Genomic DNA, 25,113 nt, shown 5'->3' with positions numbered 1-25,113 from the left:
TCACAGGGACCAGGAAGGTAGAAAGCTGCCAAGGAAGGATTCTAGATACAGGGCATAGCCTCTGTTTTTATGAGTACTTTTATTTTTAATACCAAAATGCTTCCTATGCAAATAAAATGGCATGATTTCAAGCAAAATCAAATGACATTGAAATGAAATAGATATGTGAAGGTTTTACGCTGATGTGTAAATCCTACATATTTGAAAATCTAGTGGAATATCTTCCAAATTTCCTCATAATTTTCTGTTTGGACTAGATTTCTGTTGCTTACATCGATTCTGTAGAGGACTGCTGTCCAACAGAACTTTCTGAAAAGATGGGAATTTCATTCTATGTTGTCCAGTATTTCAGAAGCCTTTAGCTGTGGCCACTGAGCACTTGAAATCTGGCTAGAATTTTATGTGCTTGTAATTAATTTAAATTTAAATGTAAATAACCCATGTGGCTAGTGGCTGCTGTACTAAACACCTGCAATGAGAGAGTATCTGCTTCCAGCTGCAAAGGCCATGGACTTTGAATAATCCCATTAGCCTAGATGACAATCATGAATCACACAAAATTACAATTTAATCTCAAAATTTCAAGAACTTATGGACTATTTTAACATTAAAAATAATGAAGAGTGTTGATTTTTATATTCAGATTTTCCATATCCTGCTTTATTGTTTATATTGATTATAAATATTAATTGAATAATGAGGTATATTGCCACTCTTCCAAAATGTTTGGCTACCTTGTTATGTGTGTAAAATTTATCACTTAGGGATACTAAGAAGTCCAGGATAAATGCCAAGTTAAAATATTCTGAAGCAACCATTATATATAATATAGCTGTTTTGACAACTGTTTTGACAGCTATTCTTGAAAAAAATGAGTCTATAGTTAATTATGGGGCATGTGGCTAAAAATATACACTTAAGCTTACTGGAAAAAGAAAACCTTCTTCAAGTTTTTGACCTAATGATGTTGTTCCTTCCTTTTCATTATTGTAATTTTTATTTCTTTAAACTAGACATACAGAAGACTAACATGAAACAAGAAAACAGCTTCTAAAAAACGTTGTAAAGCATGAACATCTGCAGAAACAAACAAAACAAAAAAGAAAATAAGCAATTAACAAACAAAACAAAAACACCTTAAATGGCCCTTATAAAATGCAAAGGTTTGGGGAAGGTCTTGGAGTGTGTTCACTTACCATTTGTCCAATACCCTGGGTTCAGCAGAGGGAACCACTCCATATAATTATAAGTGAGAACCAGATCGAAAAAGGTCACAAAGAACCAATACCTTTTTCTTTGCCTGTAGAAGCTCTTGATAGGCACTGGATCTTATAAAACGTGGGTATGAATCACTTTTCATCAATTTGTAAATGTGCTCCTAAAAAGAAATAATGGTTGAAGTGCTTCTTTATTATTTCTCAGGGAAAATAAAATACTATGATAGGAATATAGGATATGGTCCAAAAACAAATCTGGAGGCAGCTAAAGTTGACAATGTTAATATTTTGTGTTTAGAGAACACCTAAATCTTCAAATTTATTGTTTTATTCATGGATCAATATTTGAACTGGTTTGAGAGCTACAGAGGAGAAAAATCACATCCAATCCTTTAAAAAAAATGGAATTCAGTTAGTGGAATGTCATGAAATAATTTTAATCAAGTGGTTGATTTATATAGGTCATTTGAGAATATAAATCTGCTCTCTCTTAAAGTTATTCCAGGCCAAAAGTGAATGATGTGAAGTCAAGATTGAGTAATCATCCTAGATACCTTTGGCATCTACATATTCTTGGAGGATGCAGACTTACCAGATGAGTCATCTCTTTGGTGCAAATTATATGGAAAATTGTCATCCATGTCCACTTTGGGCCAGAGCACAAGTCCAAAAATAAGTTTTGGGATATTTAATTGCTAAATCTCCTGATTTGTATGCTTTTTAAAAAACTCCTTCAGTGACAGATTAGGTAAATATTTAAAATTTAATCCTAATCAGTCTGCAGCGCTCTATCTTGAGGATGAAGATTGGTAGATGAAGAAGTCAAGGGAAAAAATGTATTCATCCAATTCACTGCTAGCCCAATCGAGGTAGATTCTGCTCTCGCCCACTGCAGCTCAATGGAGCATAAAAACTCCTTCATCTTTCTAGTCTAGTGAAATACCAGTTAGATGCAGAGAGTATCCTGGATGTCCCAATCTCTCTTTGTTTGCAGAAAATATATATTTTAGGAAATGACTCACTTCCCTGATCTCAAACATACTGGCAATAATCTGGATTTACTCTTGCTCAATATTTAGCCTAAGGCTCATCTCCAAGAGTATGGTACATTTGGGACCCTATCAGAATTTGTTGTTGGAAAAGTGGGGTGATGTCCTATTTTGGAGTCAAGCTTTTTGGGATTCAAATCTTACTGTGCTCAAGATCTGCCACTTACAGACATATACATTTAGGCCAATTTATTCATCTTTCCGACTCTCATTTTTTTAATACATAAAAAAGGTTGTTGTGAGGCCTAAAGCCCTTACATTTAGCAAAGTAAGGGAGTTATCCATAGTAAGTGCTCAGATCTGCTTGAATATATGTCAGTCACACTTCTAATGCTTGCCTATATTAGTAAATTTAATCTTCACAAAACCTCAGTGAGGTTGGGAATCATTACTAGTTCCATTTTAAATATGAAGAAGAGGACACACAACAGAGCTCTGTCTAGAACTCAGCCAATGATGACTCTAGAAACGGCTTTCTTAGCCATTACACTGGGTCTTTTCTCAAATAATGCCAGGAATTTCTATTACTATATTTTTGAAGAAGAGGTTAAAAAAAAAACTAGCAAAAACTGGAGTTAAATAGCTGAACTTAACTGAAAAAGAAGTGCAGGGTCAGGTGGTAATGTTTTCTGTAGAAAATTATGCCTTTTCATTTTAAAAAAGATATTTATTTATTTATTTATTTATTTATTTATTTATTTATTTATGAGAGAGAGAGAGAGAGAGAAAGAGAGAGCAAGCACAAGTGGTGGGGAGGGGCTGAGGGAGAGGGAGAAGCAAACTCCCTGTTGAACAGGGAGCCTGATCCAGGACTCCATCCCAAGACCCTGGGATCATGACCTGAGCCGAAGGCAGATGCTTAACCAACAGCCACCCAGGTGCCCTATGCCTTTTCATTTTATTGAACGCCTAATAAACAAGAATATTTTTAATGCCACAGATAACAAAGAAATGTTCCTTTTAGGACTTTAGGAAGGTTAACCCAAACATTTTATACATTGTTGGCTCTAGAAAAATGTTTGAAATTTTATCTTGAACTGAAAGGAAGATAAATCAACAGAGAAGTAAGCAACAGGGCTACAATTTTCATCCTGCTCTTTCTTCTGTGTATCTGTAATTATTTCCAAATAGAAGGACATGGCAGAGCCAGAGAGACTGGGTATCTGGTTAGCTGTTTCAGCCTGTGTTAGTTTTCTATACGATGGCTCCTTTCTTTTAACCAAAGCCAGGAGAATGTACTTTCCACTGAGAGTGCAAACAAGGAAGGGCATGTGTGTATCTTATTTTCCATCTTCTATATTTTATATTAGTAATGTTATTTGCAAAACCAGATACTTTCTAGAACTAATATTCTTCTCCAGAAGAGGTTTAAGAAATTAAGAAGTATGAATGGTCTGATTTAAAAGCCAATTTCAGCATATCATTAGGAAAATAATATCCTCTCATTTCAAGTTTATTGTTCTTCTTGAGCACAATTTTTTAGAGAAAATAGAAATTCAGATTATGTCTAAAGAGGCAATTATGTCCAGTTTGAGAAAAAAAAACACTAAGGAAATTAACATCTAATATAAATTTCCTTTTTTTTTTCTTTTCACAGATTAAAAAGATAACTTGGAAAATTCATACATGCCTAAATCTATCATTTTATTGTATCATCAGAGACAAAACTGGCTTGAGTGTGACATAACTCTAAGCTACTTAGTTTAGTTCTGATAAGTCATCATAATGAATAATTTAAGAATGCCAGAAACTTAAAATCTCCACATTGGAAGACACCTTAAGATTTCAAATATGTGCTACTGAGGTGGGACCACCATTAGATAAGTGTTTTCTAACATACTGAGTGACAAACTAAGTAGAAAATTAAGTAAAATTGTTCCAATATTTCAACCATTCCCTTTTAAGGAATAATCCCCCTTTAAAAACATTCAAATTTACAAAACATTCTCAGGCTCTAGTAACTGTTCTTTTTAACGTGTCTGTTTTCTTTTAAGTCAATTGGAGTCATTTTACATATAGTTATCTAAATTGAAAATATTAAGCCTAGTCACCAATTAAATGAAAATAAAGCAAAAGTATGTCAAATGTTAACTTCCCAGGAGCACATCTGTGACTTACGGTGGTGAGGCCCACCCATATACCAACCTGAGCATCTTCAAATGTGTATCGTCCAGGCTCCTTCACATTCTGTGTTGTTTTATCGTAGCTCTTAGAATCCAAGTTAATGGCACTGGGGGCTCCTGGAGCCAGAAATTCTTGCCATATTTCTTGAACTCGGGAAGGGACTTCTCTAATAGGCCTTTTCTTCAGGTCCTCCACTGCTAGCCAGAATCTATGCAAAATGAAACACCAATCACTTACTGTGATGCCTCATAATCTGCAAATTCTTATATATTGACTGATCATACTATTCATGATAATGCATAATAATGAGTTCCTTTTTTCTAAGGGCTTCCCATAGATGGCCTTTTCTTCATTAGTTGCACTCAAAGATATAAATTTTTCAAAAGGAAATGTTGAAAACAATCTCTTTTAAGCGTTTGCTGTTAAAACCAGTTCTCCCAGAGCCCTGATTCTTATACTTTAATTTTTAGTAGAGCAAAATGGCACTGCTAAAGAATCATTTAGAAAGGGAGAGGAGTTTGAAGGGAATTAGGGTGGGTGACATAGAGCATCTGCTTGGGGGGATGAAGTAGGGCATTATACTGTATTCTTTGGATCTTTTTTCCATTTGAGCAATGAGGGTCAGTATGGAAAGGATTTTCTGCTCTATCTGGCAAAAGAATTACAGTGAAGCTTTCCTGGAATTAAAAGAGGACTGGATACAAGATCAGAAAAGGCCCTAGCTGGAGAAATCAGGGTAAGTAACTAATTTTAGGCTATTTAATTCAGAGTTATGAAATGACAGAAGCAACAAGCTTTCCCATGCCATTGTTTGAAAGGTTTAAATTTGTGGAGACATCATAGTAATTCAGAAGCTCTGAAAAAACAAATATATACTGAGTTATTTCTAAATATATAAATATATTTTATATACTTCTGCATAGAATATATATACAATATATATATATACTGTAAGCAAAGAACACTAGAATATATTTTGGTTGATAAGAGCAAATAGAAAAGTCTAATAATAAAGGGCCACATTGTATTAATGGGTTTAATTTCTTTAAATTTTGCTCTAAGTTATATGTTTTGGTTAGAACTAGAAATAATGTTGAAAAGATGAATATGTATATCATTATAATTTGTTAAAATGAAAAAGTACCTGAAAAGAGAAACTACTAGGTCTATGTTATCCTCAACATCGTCCATTATTGCTCTAATGGCAGATGTAGTCATGCACAAAATGAGAAAATGGCCACAAAGATGAAGGGCACTGTAGGCTATAGAGTCTTAAGAGAGGTACATGACAAGAAGAACTTTCATAAGTATTTAGTTTTAATTTGGGCATTAATGAAAGGTCATAAATAAGTAACCAAGCAATTGAATTAGAGTTAGAATAGCAAATACCACTCAATCTAGTGAGTTTCTAGTTTCTAGTGACCATTTTCCTGTAGATAGATGTAACAGTTGATTTAGACAATGTCTTACACATGAAACTACCATTACTGCTTTCAGAAGGGGAAGGCTCAAGACCATTTCTTCCAAAAATAAAAGATTTGGACACTGTGCAATCTAATAGGAATGGCATGTGCCATCTGAGGGAGCACAAATGTTGTAATCCATGCTCATTCAAGTTCACTCAGCATGCTTTTAACACCTTAATCAAAAGAACTTTTTTGTCCTCAAGGAACCACTAGAGAAAAAGATATACCACTAAAATGGCTGCCTAATATTAGGAAGCCCAGGAGGAGCTCTCAAGGAATAGCTCAAACTATACAGTGTGGGAGTGCAGAGCAGAAAGAACCTTCTGCTGGGCAAGCACTGGACTGGAAAAGGGAGTTCTAGAAAGCCGTTATAGACACAATGATGTCTTAATGCACCTGAAAATACAGAAAAATTAATAAAGGATTGAGGAGGTATTAATAATGACATCTACACTAATATGTAAGTGCAGGCACTATTCTAAGTGGTTTAACTATATTAACTCATGCAGTCCCTACAACTCTAGAGTACCTGCTATTATTTTTCTCATTTTCAAGAAAAGATAACTGAGGATATGAAGATTAAGTTAAGGTTGCCCACTATGAGTGTCCTAGCTAGGGTTTGCCTCTGGATAATTTGCAGTAGACGGCATGCTCATAACCACTCCCTTGAATGTCTCCCTAATAGCATCATCACCTTTCTTATTCTTGGCCTTACTGTAGGTGCTATGGTAACAGTAGAATGGAAAGAGCTCTGGTAAAATCCCATCTATTCTTAATACATAGTAGCTGGAATATGAGGAAGTAAGTGTATTTGAGCCATGGGTTCTTCATCAGTAAAATGGGTAATAATGTCTATCTTATTAGGTTTCCATTAGATTAAATAAGATAAATTATGTAAAAGGCACTTTTGAGGGCTTGACATATTTTTAGACACTCAACAATAAAACTCACATTACTATGTTTGATTAGTACTTATGCTATGCTACATGCTTTACCTGAAAAAAGAATGAACAAAAACACACCAATGGATAGCAGAGGTTGTATTTGAGGAATAAGGAGTGATCAATAAGCAGTTATTTATTGATGTCTTTTTTCTGTCTTAATACTTGAAGAAAATGCTCATATGAGCATCATATTACTATAAAGAGCAGGTGCTTGCAGGCAGCTGCTTGATAAGATGCACTGAGACTTATTTAAACTCTATTAGCCCTGCCAGTAAACTGGGTTGTTCTGTTTCCCTTAATCTGTTAATCTGTTCTGTTTCTCTTATCTTAATCCCAGATACCTAAGCAGAAGAAGTGGAGCTCAGATTTGGGGAGCAGTAGGGTATAACATATATTGGTTTATAGAAAGCCAAGAATGCCAATTACTAGCCAATCTGACTTGGACAAGATGCTTAGCCTCCCCCAAACTTATTTCACTTATCTGAAAATGGGGCAAGAATATTTACACTTCATTTTTGTTGTGATGATTAGATGTGTGATAATCAGAAATAGAAAACACAAAATATAGCATGGCATACTTATACAGTAGTGGATATAATTATAATGTAATATACATATAAAATATATCATATTTCTAATATGAAATGACTTAGCTAAAAAACTAGCTTTACATAGAATTATCAAGATAAGGAATGGTTAAGGCTTGAACTGAGGAATCAACAGTGATTCAATCCATTCTTGAAACAGAGTTTGCCCATACTATTTCCTTTGCCCAATGCTTCTTCCCTCTTCCTTTTAGTGGATGGGGAGGTGGAATTTTGGCCCGGTTATCTTTTGACATCCAGGACATAGCCTGAAGCCATTTCTTTGGGATGCCTCTGCTGACCTCCAGCTCTGGGTTAGCTATCCCTCTATACTTCTCCAAGCCAAATAACCACCATTTTGTGTATTGATCTCTTCTCTGTATCCACCACTAGGCTGTAATTTTAATAAGATCAGGAACCATTTTTATTTGGTTAGTTGATACTGGTGGGGCTCATTACTTGTTTATTTCTTCATCAAGATACCAATGATGTCAGCACTTATTTAAAAACTTAGAGAATTAGAGGAAATTCCACTTCTCCATCGACTAAAAGGCTAACCATATCCTTTCTCTCTGCTCTATTTTTTAATGCATTCTTATACTTAATAATTGATGATGTGGCCTCAATATAAAAAAGAATCCTTAGCAACTTTAGATCTTGTAAAAGCCCTGTCAAGAAGGGTTCCCATAAACTTGAAAGAATAAGAGGATGAATCCCAACAATTCACAACAGGCACACATATACAATAACATTCCTCCAGGTTCTGTCTGTGGTCATCTTGCTTAAACCATAGGACATCTGTCAAAGTTCTACATATTTCTGAATGGTTTGGTATTGGTATCTGTTAAATCACCTGAAAAGAATGTGACAATGCCTGGAGCTGTAGTGTTCCAATGAAAATAAATGAATGCTGAGGCCTCTCTGTAAATGAATTTCACAGGACTGCATAAGTCATGGGAAAGTAAATGAGGGTATCATGTTTCAAAAGAATAATGAATGGAAGAGTTCATGGAAAAACATTTTTATGTAGTGGAAAGTTATCACTCATTTCAGTAATCTTAAACAGAGCCACTAAAATCTATTGCAGTGTCTCACATTTAAAAATTCAATTTCCAGGTGCCTCTTAAGTTAGAAAAATTTCAAAAATATGTAAGGATGATATTCACAACAGATGGGTAGAATGCACAGCCGTCTTGTACTAACAGCTCAGTGTGGTGTGGCTCTCACATGTCCTGAGGCTGTACTTAAATGTGCAAAGTGGATCAGCTGCCCCATAGTTCTGTTTCAAGTTCTCTGTAATAGGCCCTCAAATTTCTTTTCCTAGACCTTAGGAAGCAATATGCAAAGAAGACTAATATTTTTTTAAAGAGGACTAATGTTGATAATAGTCTTCTTTAAATATCGATAATTTAACTACATAAATATTATTGACCATACTTCATTTTGCCATACATTAGTCCAACTATTACACTTCTTTAAGGAGTTCACTTCAAATGCATCAAATTTATATACTTATAAGATCAAAAGATAGTGTAAAAATAAACCATCATAGGAACTGATAATGCTGGATAGGCTTTGCCTTTGTTACCTTTTTTCCTTCCGTCAAGAGGCAGAAATTCAGTGGGTTCATATCATCATCATGTTGGTAAGAGTAACTGATCTATTTAGTGCAAAATAATCAGACATATTACAGTAAGTCTGACATAGAATAAGATACAATGTGTCTTACCTTAAATTTTCTGAGCTGAATTCTGATTCTAGAAATTTAAGGAACTGTTCTCTCCCAACTGGGTCTTTCAGTGCTTCATCCATGCCAAAACCCCATCGTTTTACCCTCTGTTGGCTTGGTTCTTTGCTATAGGAGATAAAACAAAGACAAATATATATTCCTCTCATTACCAATTCTATCTTCTGCGATTACATTTCCCCTTAGGATCATATATACCTTGAAGTTCCCATCTTTAACATCTTTCAGGAAAAAAAATCTGACTGGTGGTTGGTTCTGTATGAAATTACTGAGGTATAAGTTAGGCATTCGCAGTGGTATCTAATGTTTATTGAGCATTTGGTGCTAAGTGCTCTAGATGGATTCTCTCTTTTAGATCTTTTTCTGCAACTTTATGAGACAGGCAGTATTACGATTCTCACTAGATAGATGAAGAAAGTAAGGCACAAAGAGAGTTATAAGTTGCCAATGTCTGGCAGGTAATAAGGGGCAATATTCTAGACATTTTGACCTCACAGCTCAATTCTTAGCCAGTGTATGATGCAGTGTTGAGGTGGTATGTTATACTTTGGGAAAATGTGTTGGGAACCAAAAGGCCTCAATTCTGGTTATACATCTGCTTTTGAAGAAATGTGTGACCTAATCCTAGCTGAGTCACAAGATTCTGGGGCGCAGAGTCCTCATTTATAAAATCGAGAACTTATGGATGAAGAGTCTGCACTTGTCAAGCATTTAAGGACACCTGATGGAAATAAAAGAAAGAAAAGGTCCATAAACACAGTCTAGTGAGGTGCCACTAGAAACAAAATCCTCACTCTGTAAAGTAAGAGGCACTGCTCATTTCATGACTCTGTCAGGATCAGTAATCTAAGTCTTCCCTTATATAAGGGAAGGAAACCAGGAAGTCTTAAATTATGTTTTGGTTTTCTTAAAAAGTCAGTCTTTTTTTGTCAGATGTTTTAAGAGTGTTTATGGTAAGTTCATTTTGTTTTAAAATTGAATTTATAAAGACATATTTGTATTGGGCTTATATAAGTATGGATTTAACATTCATTTTGCTTGAATACAGGGGGCTTTGCAGCCCTGTCCATTTTCAAAGAAGCTAAAAACAATGTATTAAATTTCAAGAACTGAAGATCTCAACTCTGAATAGCCTATTCTGAAACTTTTGGTCCTCTAATTTGGTTCCAGTCCTCCAGAAATGCAAATCTGACCGCAAATCCAACTATTTAAGATTCAAAAAACATTATCTTGAATGAGAACTTTATAGCATGGGCTAATAGAGACACAGAGTGAAACTGACCTTACAGTTATCAGCTATGGAATTCTTTCTATTTCACCTAAGCCCTGAAATAAGTGAAATACTTGAAGAGAAGAGAAAATGTCACATACCTTGCTTCGAGTTCCCAGAAGGTAGTATCATCAGACAGCCATGGGTTAGAAGGGTCAGGTGGCACAAGAAATGGGTCATATTCTAAATATTGTTCCGTGTAACTTAACAGGCTAGAGAGAAAAAATATTTTCATCTTCCTTAGTTGTTGTTTTTTTTTTTTTTTTGGCTGAAGTTATACCCAGCCCAAAATAAGGAATATAATATGAAAAGGTCTGGCCAAGGAATTGCTTGCTTATAGTGTAAAACCCAATAGCAGTTTTCATGTTTCAATAACTTAAATGCATCAACTTATTGTGCATTTTGGAAGACAGACGTGGCTAAGGAGTCCATGTCTGCCCATGCCTAAGTCAAGTGAGGCAACATCCCTCCATTCAAAAGAAGCAAAATGGAGGATGTCAGAGTGTGAAAAGCAGCTCTAAGAGTCAGTTCTAATCCTTGGTCAACCAATCCACTCGCAGCTGAACTGATTTTAGCCAACTTGGAGAATGAGTTAAATGGGAATTTTTGTCAAAAGTATTTATAGGAGTTAGGTAAAGGGGGGAATCACTAACTGTTTAAAAAAATCTGTGTTCAAAAAAAGAAAGAAAAGGATGGAGAGGAGAGGAAAGAAGTTGGACAGGTAGGATTTGGTAATGCTCCAAAGTGAAGAACACATGTGCCATTAATAACAGATTTAAATGAAGAAAAGGAAAATATCTAAAATTAAATATCTGTGTTTAATTCAAACTTTGAAGTCTTGCAGTAACTGAAAAGTGTGAATGTTAAGATGAATTTACAGAGAGGCTCTAAGCTGCCAAAAAGTAACTTGAAGAACTGAAAGCTTCATTTCTCTTTTTCAGGAGTGAAAAATTCAACTCTTTGGAATTATCTTCTGTATCTGATTCTGGTTGCACAGGATTGGATCTCTACAGATTGAAGACAGAAATGATCATTCTGTCATTTAAACTACAACAGAAGAGTTCTTTGGAAGTTTTCTATGTACGAAAAGGAAAAACAAAATAACATTTCTCTTATAGGATTCCATTTTTAGCACATTTGACTGTCACATGAAATTATTTTATTTATATGGGAGTCTTGAAATACTTACCTATCAGCAACTTTTGACATTTTTAACCGATGTCTATCTAACTGTATTTGCCAATATTTAATCTGAAAAGAGTTAAAGAAGTAGTTAAATAATTAATGACATTCTCATAATTTTCAACTCTAACTTCTGACAGACTGGGCAATTCTAAATAAGAACACGTTCTAAGTCAGTAAAATTTCAAAGTCTCAAAAATCAAATGAGACGGCTCTGAAAATTCAAATGTTTGAATATAAATATAGCCAATATCACTTTAGAACATCAATGAATTTGAGCATTCTGCGTGCTTTTGCAAAATGTAACTTTATTTTAAATGTATTGTAGAGATTATAAACATTTATTCATCATGAATGACCAGATCAGAATCACCCCAAATATTAAATTCAGAAAATAAATATATTTGTTATTTGTACTATAATTTCAAAGTAAATCCTACTTCCTACCACTAGCCCAAGAAAACATCAATGCTATGTGTTTAGGAATAATTCTATCAACATTTCAGGACAAACACTCACATAGGTATAATCACATATAGAAAACTTAGAACTTTCAAAATTACTTTCCATTCATGGTTATTATAAATGTACTAGAAAAGGTATTATTGCACTATTGATAAACACAATAAAATATCAGGGGAAAATAATCCAAAGGGGAAAAAGCCCCATAACCAAAGCTGACTAAGAGATTTCACTATTATTTGATATAAGAGACACTGGTGTTTGCTTTGAAATATTAGTTGAGCTAATACTAGTGATCAATTAGTGAAACAAGAAATGATGTATATAATAACTGTACACCACTGTTAATGAGGGAAAACTTCAAGAGGCTTATAGAGAGCAATTCTGGAAAAATAAGAAAAAGCACTCTGTGAAGCACTCGTAAAGCATGTGACTTAACGTCACTGGCTTCTTGTCTTTTTATTCTTTAAGATGAGCTCCAGAGTACAAAATACCTCTTGAAATGGTGATACTTAAACATCAGTGTACATCCTTTTAAAAAACTGGTTGGGGAATTAAAGAGTAAAGAGATTTGAAAACCATCTCCATAGATTGATTGATACATCTTAAAATTAAATGATTTCACTAACTTTTAACTGCAAATCTTCTCTATGAAACAGTTAACCATACAAATAACCTTTTAAAAATCTCTGCTATTGACATACACCATGTAGTTTTCAAAGCTACTACTCTGAAACCATGGGCAGGTCATTTTATAGACAGACCCACCTGTTGTTGTAACTCATCTTCTGTTGGAGGTTTAGTTTCTGGTGTGGGTGTGTGGGTAGGACTGTGACTTCTAATGTCATTTTGTAAACCATAGACAGACTATATTAAAATAAAAAAGAAATATATTAGGACAAAATATCATTTATAGTCATAGACTTTCTAAAAGGTAATTTTGTGTTACATATTTAGCAAGGTAACTCAAAGCTTTGCTGCATATTTGATGAAACTTCTCATTAAAATTCAAAGGCACTGCTATCATAAATATCATATGAATATAAAATAGAAGCATAGCTCTTTGAAAAAATATGTGGTTAGATTATTAACTATGACAGAAAACTGATTATGTGGAAAGAACATGGTAAGTCTGATAATAAGATTTGGGGATGGACTGAGACTCCTAAGTTGGGGAACAACAACACTATATAACATTTAATAGGTATTGATTTTAGAGTAAAATAGAATAGAATAAAAATGTAATAAGCTAAAAGAAAATGAAAGTAATTTGAGTTTTACAGAATGAGATACTGAGGAAAGAGACTAGTTAATAGTTCCATTGTTGAATTAGTCTCTGCTAGAGATCAAAGACACCCCAGAGCACTCCAACTTTCCCAACTCAACACTGGGTTGTTTTCCTATTCATACTGGCCTTGCCATTCAGTACCACTGGGGGTGCCTTTTGCAAACACAAGGGCCCCAAAGTTTTTATTTATTGTTGGAATTCTTGATGCCCTAGTGCTTCTTTTGTATTTTGTCAAAAGGTCAAATCTACTACTTAGGAATGTTCTTTTTTGAGAAAGATGTATTACAAAGGCACCTGGATGGCTCAGTCCATTAAGTGTCTGCCTTTGGTTCAGGTCATGATCCCAGAGACTGGGATGGAGCCCGGAGTTGAGCTCCCTGCTCAGTGGGAAGTCTGCTTCACCCTCTCCCTCTGCCACTCCTCCTGTTCCAGCTCTCTCTCAAATAAATAATCTTTTTAAAGACCTTTTTCTTAGTAAGTATAAATAAAGATCTGGAGACTTAAAGAGACAAAACAATTTTTAACTGAGGGTGAGACATCTGTCAACTTAAGGGAGAAGCCAAATAACTTTTTAATATCAAAGAATTATTATTTTAAAATAAAGGATTTGATATGAGCTACAGAGGGCTTTTTGGACATGAGGATGAAAGATAAGGACATAATAAAACTTTATGAGCCCACAAAATTAAAGTTACCAGATAGGTTTGGAAGAAACTCTTGAAATCAGAAGAAGGTAGATCCAGATGCTTAACTGAGCCAATTTAATTCTCTAAATTCAAATATATTCTGTTCTGGATCTATTTTTGCTCAGATTCTATCTTTTCTTAATGTTCACCTCTCGGATCTATACCTGGGCCCTTTAGACAGATTTGGTTTTTCCCTTGTAACTCCCCATTACTTTGTTCTTAGGCTTTCTTCAATAGATTTTGACTTGGCTTCAACTTACCTGAATCATCCAATTTAGACTATCTTTACTAAGCCTATCAATCTGCCCCCTCTTGACCTAGCCTCAACGTCTGTGAATGCAGGTTCTGGTATAAGGCAACCATTTCAACCCAATAAGCAGCACATATGCTGTGAATTAATTACTAATAGGATTGAACTGAATGGTTCAGATATTCTTTGTCCTTTCATTTATTCATTGAACATCTATTGAACACCTGCTATATGCTGGATATAATGCTGAGCATTAGGGATATAGAAGTAAATAAAGATAGATATGTTTTCTCCTCCATTGGAACTCACAACTAAGTGGAGGGGAAACATGTTACACAAATAATCACACAAATAAACACATGATTAAAACTATGGTAAATGTTATGAAAGAAGATGATAATAGGAGCATAGGGCCTGAAGTACAAGGAGACTTAAATTTCACCAAAGAAACAAAAGGCCTATGTGAACTACTAATAGTCATATTTGAACTTTGAACTCTGAAGTGACAGTTGAGGTTGACTTAAAAATTAGGCAAGTAAAAGATAACCAATTATTCAATAACTATAGACATTTTCCAATGTCTACAATTTTTCAGTTGTTTTATTTATTTATTTATTTATTTATTTATTTATTTATTTATTATTTATTGGAGTTCAATTTGCCAACATATAGCATAACACCCAGTGCTCATACCATCAAGTCATTAATTTTTGATAAAGAAAATAAAAGGACTCTATGGCTTGAACACTGCATTCTTTTCTACCTTAGTTTAATTACCTAAAGTTCTTTTTTTTTTTTTTTTAAGATTTTACTTATTTATTTATGAGAGACACATAAAGAGGCAGAGACATAGGCAGAGGGAGAAGCAGGCTCCCTTCAGGGGATTTGATCCCAGGACCCTGGAATCATGATCTGAGCCAAAGGCTGATGCTCAACCATCGAGTAACCCAGGTACCCTAATTACTTAAAATTCTTAATAAGAATCTACACTCATGTAAAAAATGCTTATAAGGTAAGATAGCTGACTGTTTTAACAGTAAGTTTTTTGGTTAAGACTAAAAAGAATTAAAAAGACTGCTAGAAAAATACTGCATTTTATGGTATCATGGAAGTAAAATGATCTATAAACTATCTTATGTTTCTACATTTCTTTGCTTCAGTATGCATGCATAGGACATAGGCTCATGACAGTCTATGTAAGATTTAAATCCCTGGGAAGTGGTGTTTAAAACAGTCTTCTAGCAGCTTACTGGCTCTGAAGTTATTGTGGAGTTTCCTACATGTTTCTTTATCATACATGCTGGTAAACAAGAGTTCTCTCTTTCATCAGTCAGAGTGCCTTTCATTTTCTAGGGACCAGTGATAGCTTTTAACTTTGATTCTTGGCCATAGTGAAAATGGCCATGTTTAATAAAGTTTTATGTAAATGACTTATTTTATGGACAAAGGAGGTAAGGAAATTGATCCTATTCTGGCAGACAAGTTATGAGGATCATTTGAAATGTAAAAGGCTTTGAATCTTTTTTGAAAAAGGAAATATATTAAAATGTTGGGTGGAGTAGAGCTAGCAACAGATAGGACTGGAGAGGAAGAGACATGACATTGTCTCTGTGGGGGAAAATAACCAATTGGGATCCATTTTGAGTTGTTAGCAAAGCTAGTTATTAATCAAGATGCTTTGACTTGATGAATATGTCCATTTATTCAAATTCAGCATGCCCGAACCAGCTTTTTTTCACATAGGATACCATCCAAATGAATACTGGGTAAGTTATTCATAAAATGAAACAGATCTGACTTTCTACATAAACCTGTTCAATATGATTTCCCTTCACATCTTAGGAGAAGTCTAAGAAAATGCTCTCCTACTTTTATCTTTGGTGGGAGAGAGGGCTTTAAAACAGAAAGTAAAGAGTGCAGGAAGCTTTTATGCCTTTCTATATGGAGTGAAATCTCTGGGAATTTTTCAACTGGTGGTGGAGGGAGGGGATATTTCTCTTTCTTCTGGATTTCTCAGCTCAACTAGAGAAAGGATTGTGACCACATCTGCGCCATGTGGAAGAAGCCAATGCAGAGCCAGGGCCAAGAAAAGAGGGCACGCGAAAGTGAGAGAGAACCCTGATGAGTCCCTAGGTCCATCACCTCTGAGGGTTAACTCTACCTCTGCCAACTCCCAAGAGTTTAGTATATGCCCTGAGTTTTGCTATTCTGAGCAGAGTATCTCTTGCCCGTGACTTAATTGTACTTCTTATTTAAAACCCATTTATGTTAATCTAAGACATGAATAATTTCTTCTGTTAAAAATAAAATTCCACATTATGCATATAGAAGCAAGGAAATGACAATCTTTTTATGTTTAAACAGCTATAGCCACTGGGTTAAAAGCAGGACACAGAGACATTTAATTATGAATTTCCTAACTGTTTTTCCAGAACGTGCACATTAGCTATTACCTAAAATATGAAGTGTCTTAATGCCTAAATAGGTGACAGAAAAAAGAAAAGTAATGAAATAAGAAACAGCTTACTGTTGTTTTGAAACATGGGTTTTGAAGTTATAGGAAACAATCCAAAGTGGGGGTTAAGTCATGTATATACAAATGATTTTTCATTTTCCTCAGGTTTTGTGTTGTCCTAGGGCTCCTCTACTATTGTCTTACAGATGGATCTATCCTGTGATGGTTTTTTTTTTGTTTGTTTGTTTTTGTTTTTTGTTTTTTTTTTTAATTTTTACTTATTTATGATAGTCACAGAGAGAGAGAGAGGCAGAGACACAGGCGGAGGGAGAAGCAGGCTCCATGCACCGGGAGCCTGATATGGGATTCGATCCCGGGTCTCCAGGATCGCGCCCTGGGCCAAAGGCAGGCACCAAACCGCTGCGCCACCCAGGGATCCCTATCCTGTGATGGTTAATTATATGTGTCAATCTGGCTGCACCACAATGCTCAGATATTTGATCAAACATTATTCTGGATGTTTCTTTGAGGATGTATTTTGCATAATATTAAAATTTAAATTAGCAGACTTTGAATAAAGCCAAATGCCCTCCATAATGTAGGTGGGCCACATCCAATTACCTGAAGGCTTGAACATAACCAAAGACCTCTTCCAAGCAAGAGAAAATTCTGTCAGCAGATGCCAATTCTACCCTGGGACTCTAGCCACTGGCCTACCTCATCAGATTTGGGGTTTGGAAAACCTCTAAAACTACATGAGCCAATTTCTTAAAATAAATCTCTCTCTCTCTCTCTCTCTCTCTCTCTCTCCTGACCCCTTTGGGGAAACCTGACTAATACACAACCTGACCTATTATAATTAAAATTTCAGAAACAGGTTGGAGAAAATCAGGTACACAGTGCCACTTGAAATTTGCCTATATTAGGCTGATTTCTTTCTGGCTATGCTATATTATCATTCCTTCACAGAGATATAAGGAAATACATTCCGCCTACTTCTTTGTATTTTAGTAAAGACAGATTTAAAAACTGACTAATCCTAAATACTTAAAAATATCTCAAATCAGATGTACTTCTAAGCCTTCTCTTCACATATTTGATAAACATATTTGAAATGCAACAATTAAATATAGCATTCTAATCCCTGACATTCTTTAGGTACATGTGATGGATTATTGCTTTAGGGATTTACTGGGTCCCTTATTCTTGTTAAGATATATAATCATGAGAAATATTATTGCAACTGAATGCCAAAGAAATGAACAGCAGCTCTCTTTGCTAAGGGCAGCATCTATTTGTAAAAATGAATTATAATCCATGGGTTCCACTTTCTTACCAGCAGTAGTTTAAAACAGAGGATGGTCATACCACTAAGAGAATGAGCAAAGGACACAGCCTATTAGCTGTGGAAGGCAAAGACAGTTTCCAAAGGTGATAGGCTGGCCTCTGCTATTTCTATCTAAGCCTTGCAACCCCACAGAATTGCCCACTCCACAAGGACAGAACTGTGAAAGCTTCAGAGGATGATGGGACAGTTTCTTATTTACCGTGTAGTTTTTTGGTAATGAAATGGTGTGGTGATTTAGAATCCCAAATCATTCAACTTCCCTTGACAACACATTATGGACTGAGTTGCATCCCTCTGAAATTCATGTTGAAGCCCAAATCCTCAATGTGACTGTATATAGAGATGGAGTCCAGAAGGAGGTAATTAAAGTTAACAGAGCTCATAGGGTAGAAACCTAATCCTATGGAGATGGTGTCCTTATAAGAGGGACAGACACCAGAGCTCTATCTCTGCCATGTGAGGATACAGCAAGGTGGTAGCTGTGTACAGGCCAGAAAGGGGGCTCTCACCAAAAACCCAACTTGATCTGGGACTTCTGTGAATAAAAAGATTCCCATTATGTAAGCCATCCAAGTTGTGGCATTTTGTTATGGTTGCTTGGGCAGATTAATATATACCACTTAACACAATTACGTGGTGATACATGTATAGACATTTGTCTACTTGTTCAATGTGTGGATTCTCATTGCGCAACCATAAGTTGCGCAAGCAAGGTCATCCCTGTCCCATTTACCATCAGATATCTAAAAACCAGTACATACTCGGCATAAAGTATGTACATTGTTAAATCTAATTGGATGGGTAATTTCAATAGTAACCAAATATGAGCTAATGTAGTAGTGGCCATAATTCTACAAGATAAACCAGTATGTGACTTAGAGTCCTATAACCTTCTAAGTAAAATATTATTTGTGAAGATTCTAGCAAATTCAATATTTCTCAGAGAAGCTATATATATGAAAGTAAAAACAAAACAAAACAAAACAAAACCAAGCATTCTTTAATTGTTGAAAACAAGGGCATACATGCTACTTGCTGTAGTATTCTTCAGAATATTTGTTTTTCTCTGGTAATTTTAGGTTATAGAGCTCTGCAGCTAGGTCCTGTAGTTCTACCATTATTGATTCAGATGAAATTAGACCACAACTGAGACAGAACTCTGTGATTCCACCTCTACAGCATTTCACCTTGCTAGGCCTAGTGTTTTCCCATCGTTAAGTGAGGGCTGATGATATGTGAAGCACAGCATTGCTCATTAATGCTTTTTAAGCTTTCAAAAAGCATGATGCCATATGTGGCAATGGTAAGATATCAATCTTGTGTAGAGTTAAGAACACAGTGTAAATGATGGCTTTCTTATCTTTTTTTTTTTTTTTTTTTTTGCTTTCTTATCTTTAAGTCCTATCTGTCCATCCATGTGCTTTCTCTTCTGAGTCAGAGCATATATTTTCTTCTGCTGGGAAAACCTGACACAAAGTAAGGTATTATGAAGAATAATTCTTCAAAATTTAGAAGTAGTGATGGGTGGCTGAATGTGCTTTTTGGAGAGCTGATTGCAGCTCTGAAGGCTGTTCCACAGCACAAAGCCAGTCCCCAGGGCACTCAGGCTATGCTGTGTACAGAGGATGGTAGGAATTGCAGGAGGCCAGTCACAGAAGAGCAGGGACAACAAACCTGCTCTTTCTCTGAGAGAGCTCCTAGAGGCAAAAGCTTTGAAGCACTGCACCTGAGAGGGTTTTGTGGCACTTTTCCTGTGGGTTCTTTATCCTGACATCAAGGTAAACTGCCTCAAAGAAAGAAAAGGTACTTGGCTATATTGGGGCCTCTGAAACATGATGTAACCAAATATGAGCTAATGTAGTAGTGGCCATAATTCTACAAGATAAACCAGTATGTGACTTAGAGTCCTATATAAGGGATATAAGATATAAGAAAAAGACAACAAGAAATAAGACTACAAAAAAAGTTTAGTGTCTATTGGAAAACTCTAATGCTACATAAGGAAAAAGCCATGAAAAGGAAGGTCTTGAACTTTGTGGAATGCTTTAATCCAGAGGTGCCAACCTTGATCTTTGTCCTCAGCCCAGAAATACTGATGTGCATTAAGTGTTTTCCATGGAATGAATAAAAATGCCTTCTGCGTGTATGTGTTACTTTAAAAAAAATATAGAAGTACTATTGGTGTGTATTTTTAACAGATTATTTAAGATGCCACTGAATTCTGGATAGCTTTTTGTTTGTTTATTTGTTATGTATTCTCTCACATAGCAGACACCAAACAAACATATAATCACTATATTATGTTGTGACACAAAATTCTGGTGTTAAAAGGGGATCCTCACACAAACTCTGTAGTTATACACCTTTATGATGTCCCTTTTCCCCCTCCTAATTTTCTCCAAAAAATACCCTTCTTTCATCAATATCACTTTTTCTCAGATAATCCCCATCTGTGTTTCCTCATCCCCTGGGCTCTGAAAGAGAAGCCTTTCTTAACTGATGATCCTTCCCTCCGATGGTGAGAGGAGGAGCCCTTGGTATCCTTGCCCCCCATCACAGCCACCCGCCTGCCCTGGGACCTGCATGTACTGGAGAACCATGATGGGCATTCTTTCTCAGTATAGACAGACCGACAGAAGACCAGGGCTTGAGCTCCCATATTTTCTTCCAGCCAAGGAACAAGGACAAGCAGGGGAAGATGCTAAAAGATACTCCAGGAAGTGGGAGAAGGTTTTTATGACTGTTGTCCTCCAAGCAGTGCAACCCATACCAAGATCAGCGCAGTAAACGTGGATACTACCTTCCGTGTTTTGTGTGGGTTTCTCATTCTGGATGACTTCTTAATGTCCACTTCGGTGGTATTTACACATCCAGGCTAGAAATGGAAAAACAGAGAGACAAAGGAATCTTTGGTGGTGAGGTTTTTGATGCATGCATTAATGATGTGCCATCCACGTACCTGACTGTTCTTTCTAAATGGCTACAACCACCCTCTCAGCAGAGCCAGTAAAAATATACATACTATACATTCACTCTTTGCATAAAAAGGACTTCAGATAATATTCTCGAAAAACTTCCAGAAAAAAAGGAAAAGAAATGTATGGTCTTTGCCTGTGAAAGTGGGTGTTGACATTAGTAGTTGCCAACCCAACAGACTCATATCAAGGGTGTCCAAAGACCAAGGATCATAGCCCAGCTGGTACCCGCACACAGCCCTGCTCACAGGGCCCTTCTATGTGAGGTGACACTGTTATTAAAAAGCTGTTTGCTTCCCAAGTTGGAAAAATACAATCTGTTGGCCCAGCTAAGTCCCAAAATGAATTTTTTTTACAATGATTCATGAAATCAGGGGAATATTTGTTTTCCATACATAGAATCGGAGTGTGGGCAGCCTGCTACTGTTTCTCTGACAACCTCAAAAGTATCTTTTTGTTGGATGTATTGTTCTATTGCACAGAAACACAGAGCTATAAAGCTTTGTTTTTGTATTTGGAGGAGGAGAGGGGAGGAGGAAAGGAGGAAGAAAAGAGAGAGATGGTGAGGGTGAAGAGAAGAAGAGGGAGAAAGGGAAGGGGAGGAGGGGGGTGGTGGGAGAGAGATGGAGATGATGAATCAGGAAAAAAGAGAAGAAAGGAGATTCAAGAATACAGGAGACCTTATATCTGGAAAGGTCCTTAGACATCATTTAGTCTTTAGAAGTGACTGGAAGGTAGTGGTTAATGTGGATTGTGTTTCATTAACTTTCAAGTTTTGGTACTGGATATAGGAATCTCTGGTGCTAGTAAAAAGTATTATGTTGTACAACTCTGCTCAGTTTCTCTATTTTCCCCCCCCACAGATTGCAAGATCATTAAAACATCAGATATAGTTTCAGAGAAACTACAAATGTGGAAAAAGACTTTCACGCAGTTGGGATGTTGTGCAAGGCATAGGGGCAAAAAGGTAACACTGGCGTGATTCCAGAAATAAGCTGTTCTCCACTGGCAGGCAAGGGGGTTCACTCTCTGGATAGGGAGGATATAGGGCATTTTCTTAAAGCGCCCTGTCCTGATAGCACAGCCATTGGGGCAAAATGCCACTATAGGAGTGTAAGGGATAAAGGAGTAAGTAAGGAAAGCCTTTTTTTCCTCATTTTTTTCCTACATATGTTGCATGTGAAATATACAGCCACACACACATAAACACATGCATGTGCACACACACACACACACACACACACTGCACTAAAATGTTAAATAAATCACAAATTTGGTTTGCATATCTAAATAGAAGTAGCTGGTTTAGCACTATGGTCTGGTTGGCAATATAGGAGGAAGAGCACTCACCTGGGTGGGGTGTATTTACTAACTGACACTCAGCAATTCACTTTAGCTACCCCAGCATCAAACTGATCAATATCCGATAATCTGATTTAATTTTTCTGTGGTTGGTCAGGGAATGAATATTTTTAAAAAGACCCCCAGTGATTTTGATATGCAGCCAGGATTCACAACCATGATCCAGATGTAACAAAGATAATGTCAGGAAAACATTAAAGCAACATTAAAATGTTTTCATTTCCTATTAGATTTCCATTTCCTTGCAGCCTTCCATCTGTAAGCCTCAGTCCATTAGGAAACACTGAAATTCTTGAAGCTGTTATTGATCCAAGAGCCAAGGATGGTGAGACAGATTATAGAGATCTTCTTCTACATGTTAAGGAGTGGGAATAATGAGGATATGATATAGAGGAAAGAGAAGACATGACCTGGAGAAAAAAAGACCATTTATTTTTTATTCAAGAAATGTTTATTTCTGCATCTAATTGCCAGATCTTGTGACAAATGGTGAAATACAAGGATGAATGCACGATATTCTAATAAGCATGACAAAATGTGAATCATCACAATATGGGAGCACAGGATTGGAGAGAAGTTGGCATGGGCATTATTCAACAGAACATTTCATACTTCCATTATTATGTACACCCTCTTGGTTCCCACCAACATGGAAGATAAATATATATTTTTGGTATTTGATCAAATTTGATCTCAATAAGACCATGTGGTCTTTAGTTATTTTAAAAAGGCAGTCATCTTTTTAAGGCATATATAACAGGTACCACTAGCTGGCACCAGATCCATGTGAAGTGTTATACGTAAATTGGTTTTCTGTACTACTAAACACAGCTTCCCAATGAGATATAAATAACATTACCATTACCAAGGAAGCACTCAATAAAAATGTTCAAATATGTGCTACTGGCCAGATATAATATTAAGTTCATAGTATTGTTCAATTTAAGGAATAATAATGAAGTAATATTTACATTAGCCTAGAAGAGAATCGCAAGTTATTCTAGTGATTCAAAGGTGTATTTATTTTCAACAGAATTAGGCTGTATTGTGACAGTACTGTAACCCTATTTATTAAAAAGTAGAGTTTAATGCCTTGGAATCCATTCCTGAAGTAACAAAAGGATATTACTGAGAAATATTACTGTCATAGTGCTCATGTAAGTGTCTTAATGAATTGCAAACCAGAGCTGAAAATTTGGTTTCATCATTGATATTTTACCTAAAAGAATCTGAATACTATTCAGTTCCCATCATGGCAAAATGCCATTATTAGTTGTGGCAGAGGGCACTCTGTGCTCAGGATAACTTGGGAAAGTTGAGGACTCTTGACTGAGGAGCAGCATGAAGACACAATAATAGAGAACCACTCTCTTGAATTCAGCCCCAGTGGCTGAAGTGAATTGGTGCAAACAATGTCCTAAATGATAAATGAATGCAGATTTAAGAATGAGGTGGCAGACAGAACTGATAATAAGAGATACACATATTCCTGGAAATTAGAAAAAAGACATGATCTGGGAAAATTAATCTTTTGAATATTGAATATTGAGATATTTTGAATAATTATTAATTCAAATGCGATTAAGTTACTGGAAAAGATTTGTCATTTTGTAACTAACACAGTACAAATTTTAAAAGTTCAATTTTCAATGTATTGTACTTTAGTGAAAATGATTCCTTACCCTTACATAAAGTGATTACAGATTTCAGAGTGTTTTATCTCAGGATAATTTTTAACCATTGAATTGATGCTTTTATTTCTGTCCTCGGGTCATTGAGGCTTACTAAATGCTCCATGCAAAGGAAGTTGTTGAAGGAAACTGCTCCAAATTTTTTTCCATTCAACCTCCTCTATAATATTTACTCATTTGGTTACTAATCAGCCTTATTTGCTGGGCACAGATTCTGGATTATGTAATTCTGCTTTAGCACAAGCTGTGAACGAATTCTGAGAGTCCACAGAGAGAAGGAAGGCTCTGGCAGCAAAAGAGAGAGAAATGTACCATGACATCTTGGAGCTGTGGATAGTGGTCAGGCCAGGTAGAAATTGCAGCCCATGGTAAGGATTTCAGTTTAAGTCTAAAGATACGTGGAGGTCATAATGTAAGTGACTTGATATGATTTATATTTTTAAAAACTCACTGTGCCTTTCACAAAAATTAACTCAAGATGAATCATAGACTTAAATGTAAATGCTAAACTATAACCCTACGAGAAGATAAGCATAAGAGAAAATCTAGGTGACCTCAAGTTTGGTGATCCATGAGAGAAATTATTGATAAGTTGGACTTCATTAAAATTAAAAACTTCTGTGCTATGAAAGGCAAGCCACATTGGGAAAAAAAAAACCATTTACAAATGGTGCATTCGATGAAGACTGTTATCCCAAATATACAAAAAAACTCTTAGAACTCAACAATGAGGGATGGATGCCTGGGTGGCTCAGTGGTTGAGTGTCTGCCTCTGGCTCAGGTCATGATCCCTGGGTCCTGGGATGGAGTCCCACATCGGGCTCCCCGCAGGGAGCCTGCTTCTCCCTCTGCCTATGGCTCTGCCTCTCTCTATGTCTCTCATGAATAAATAAATAAAATCTTAAAAAAAAATAACCCTAAACAATGAGAAGATGAACAACCCAATTAAAAAATGGGTAAAGGAAAAAAATGGGTAAAAGTTCTCAACAGTCACCTCACTGAAGAAGATATAT

At 35.9% G+C, this 25,113-nt stretch overlaps 1 protein-coding gene across 8 annotated transcripts in view; it reads right to left on the bottom strand.

Moving 5' to 3' along the window:
- RGS7 (regulator of G protein signaling 7) overlaps positions 1–25,113 on the bottom strand; it is a 501,308-nt gene that overhangs the window by 17,988 nt on the left and 458,207 nt on the right. For all 8 annotated transcript variants that reach the window (XM_072732891.1, XM_072732892.1, XM_072732895.1 and 5 more), the window contains 7 exons: positions 20,873–20,947; positions 12,814–12,912; positions 11,591–11,652; positions 10,503–10,613; positions 9,114–9,239; positions 4,412–4,598; positions 1,289–1,378 (listed from right to left, as the gene is read on the bottom strand). In XM_072732891.1, the coding sequence (XP_072588992.1) occupies positions 1,289–1,378; positions 4,412–4,598; positions 9,114–9,239; positions 10,503–10,613; positions 11,591–11,652; positions 12,814–12,912; positions 20,873–20,947 (750 nt within the window). The remainder of the gene's footprint in view (positions 1–1,288; positions 1,379–4,411; positions 4,599–9,113; positions 9,240–10,502; positions 10,614–11,590; positions 11,653–12,813; positions 12,913–20,872; positions 20,948–25,113) is intronic.

The sequence above is a fragment of the Vulpes vulpes genome, chromosome 13 (genome assembly GCF_048418805.1).
Source record: "Vulpes vulpes isolate BD-2025 chromosome 13, VulVul3, whole genome shotgun sequence".
NCBI lineage: Eukaryota > Metazoa > Chordata > Mammalia > Carnivora > Canidae > Vulpes > Vulpes vulpes.
This window is presented reverse-complemented; position numbering and strand designations above follow the sequence as displayed.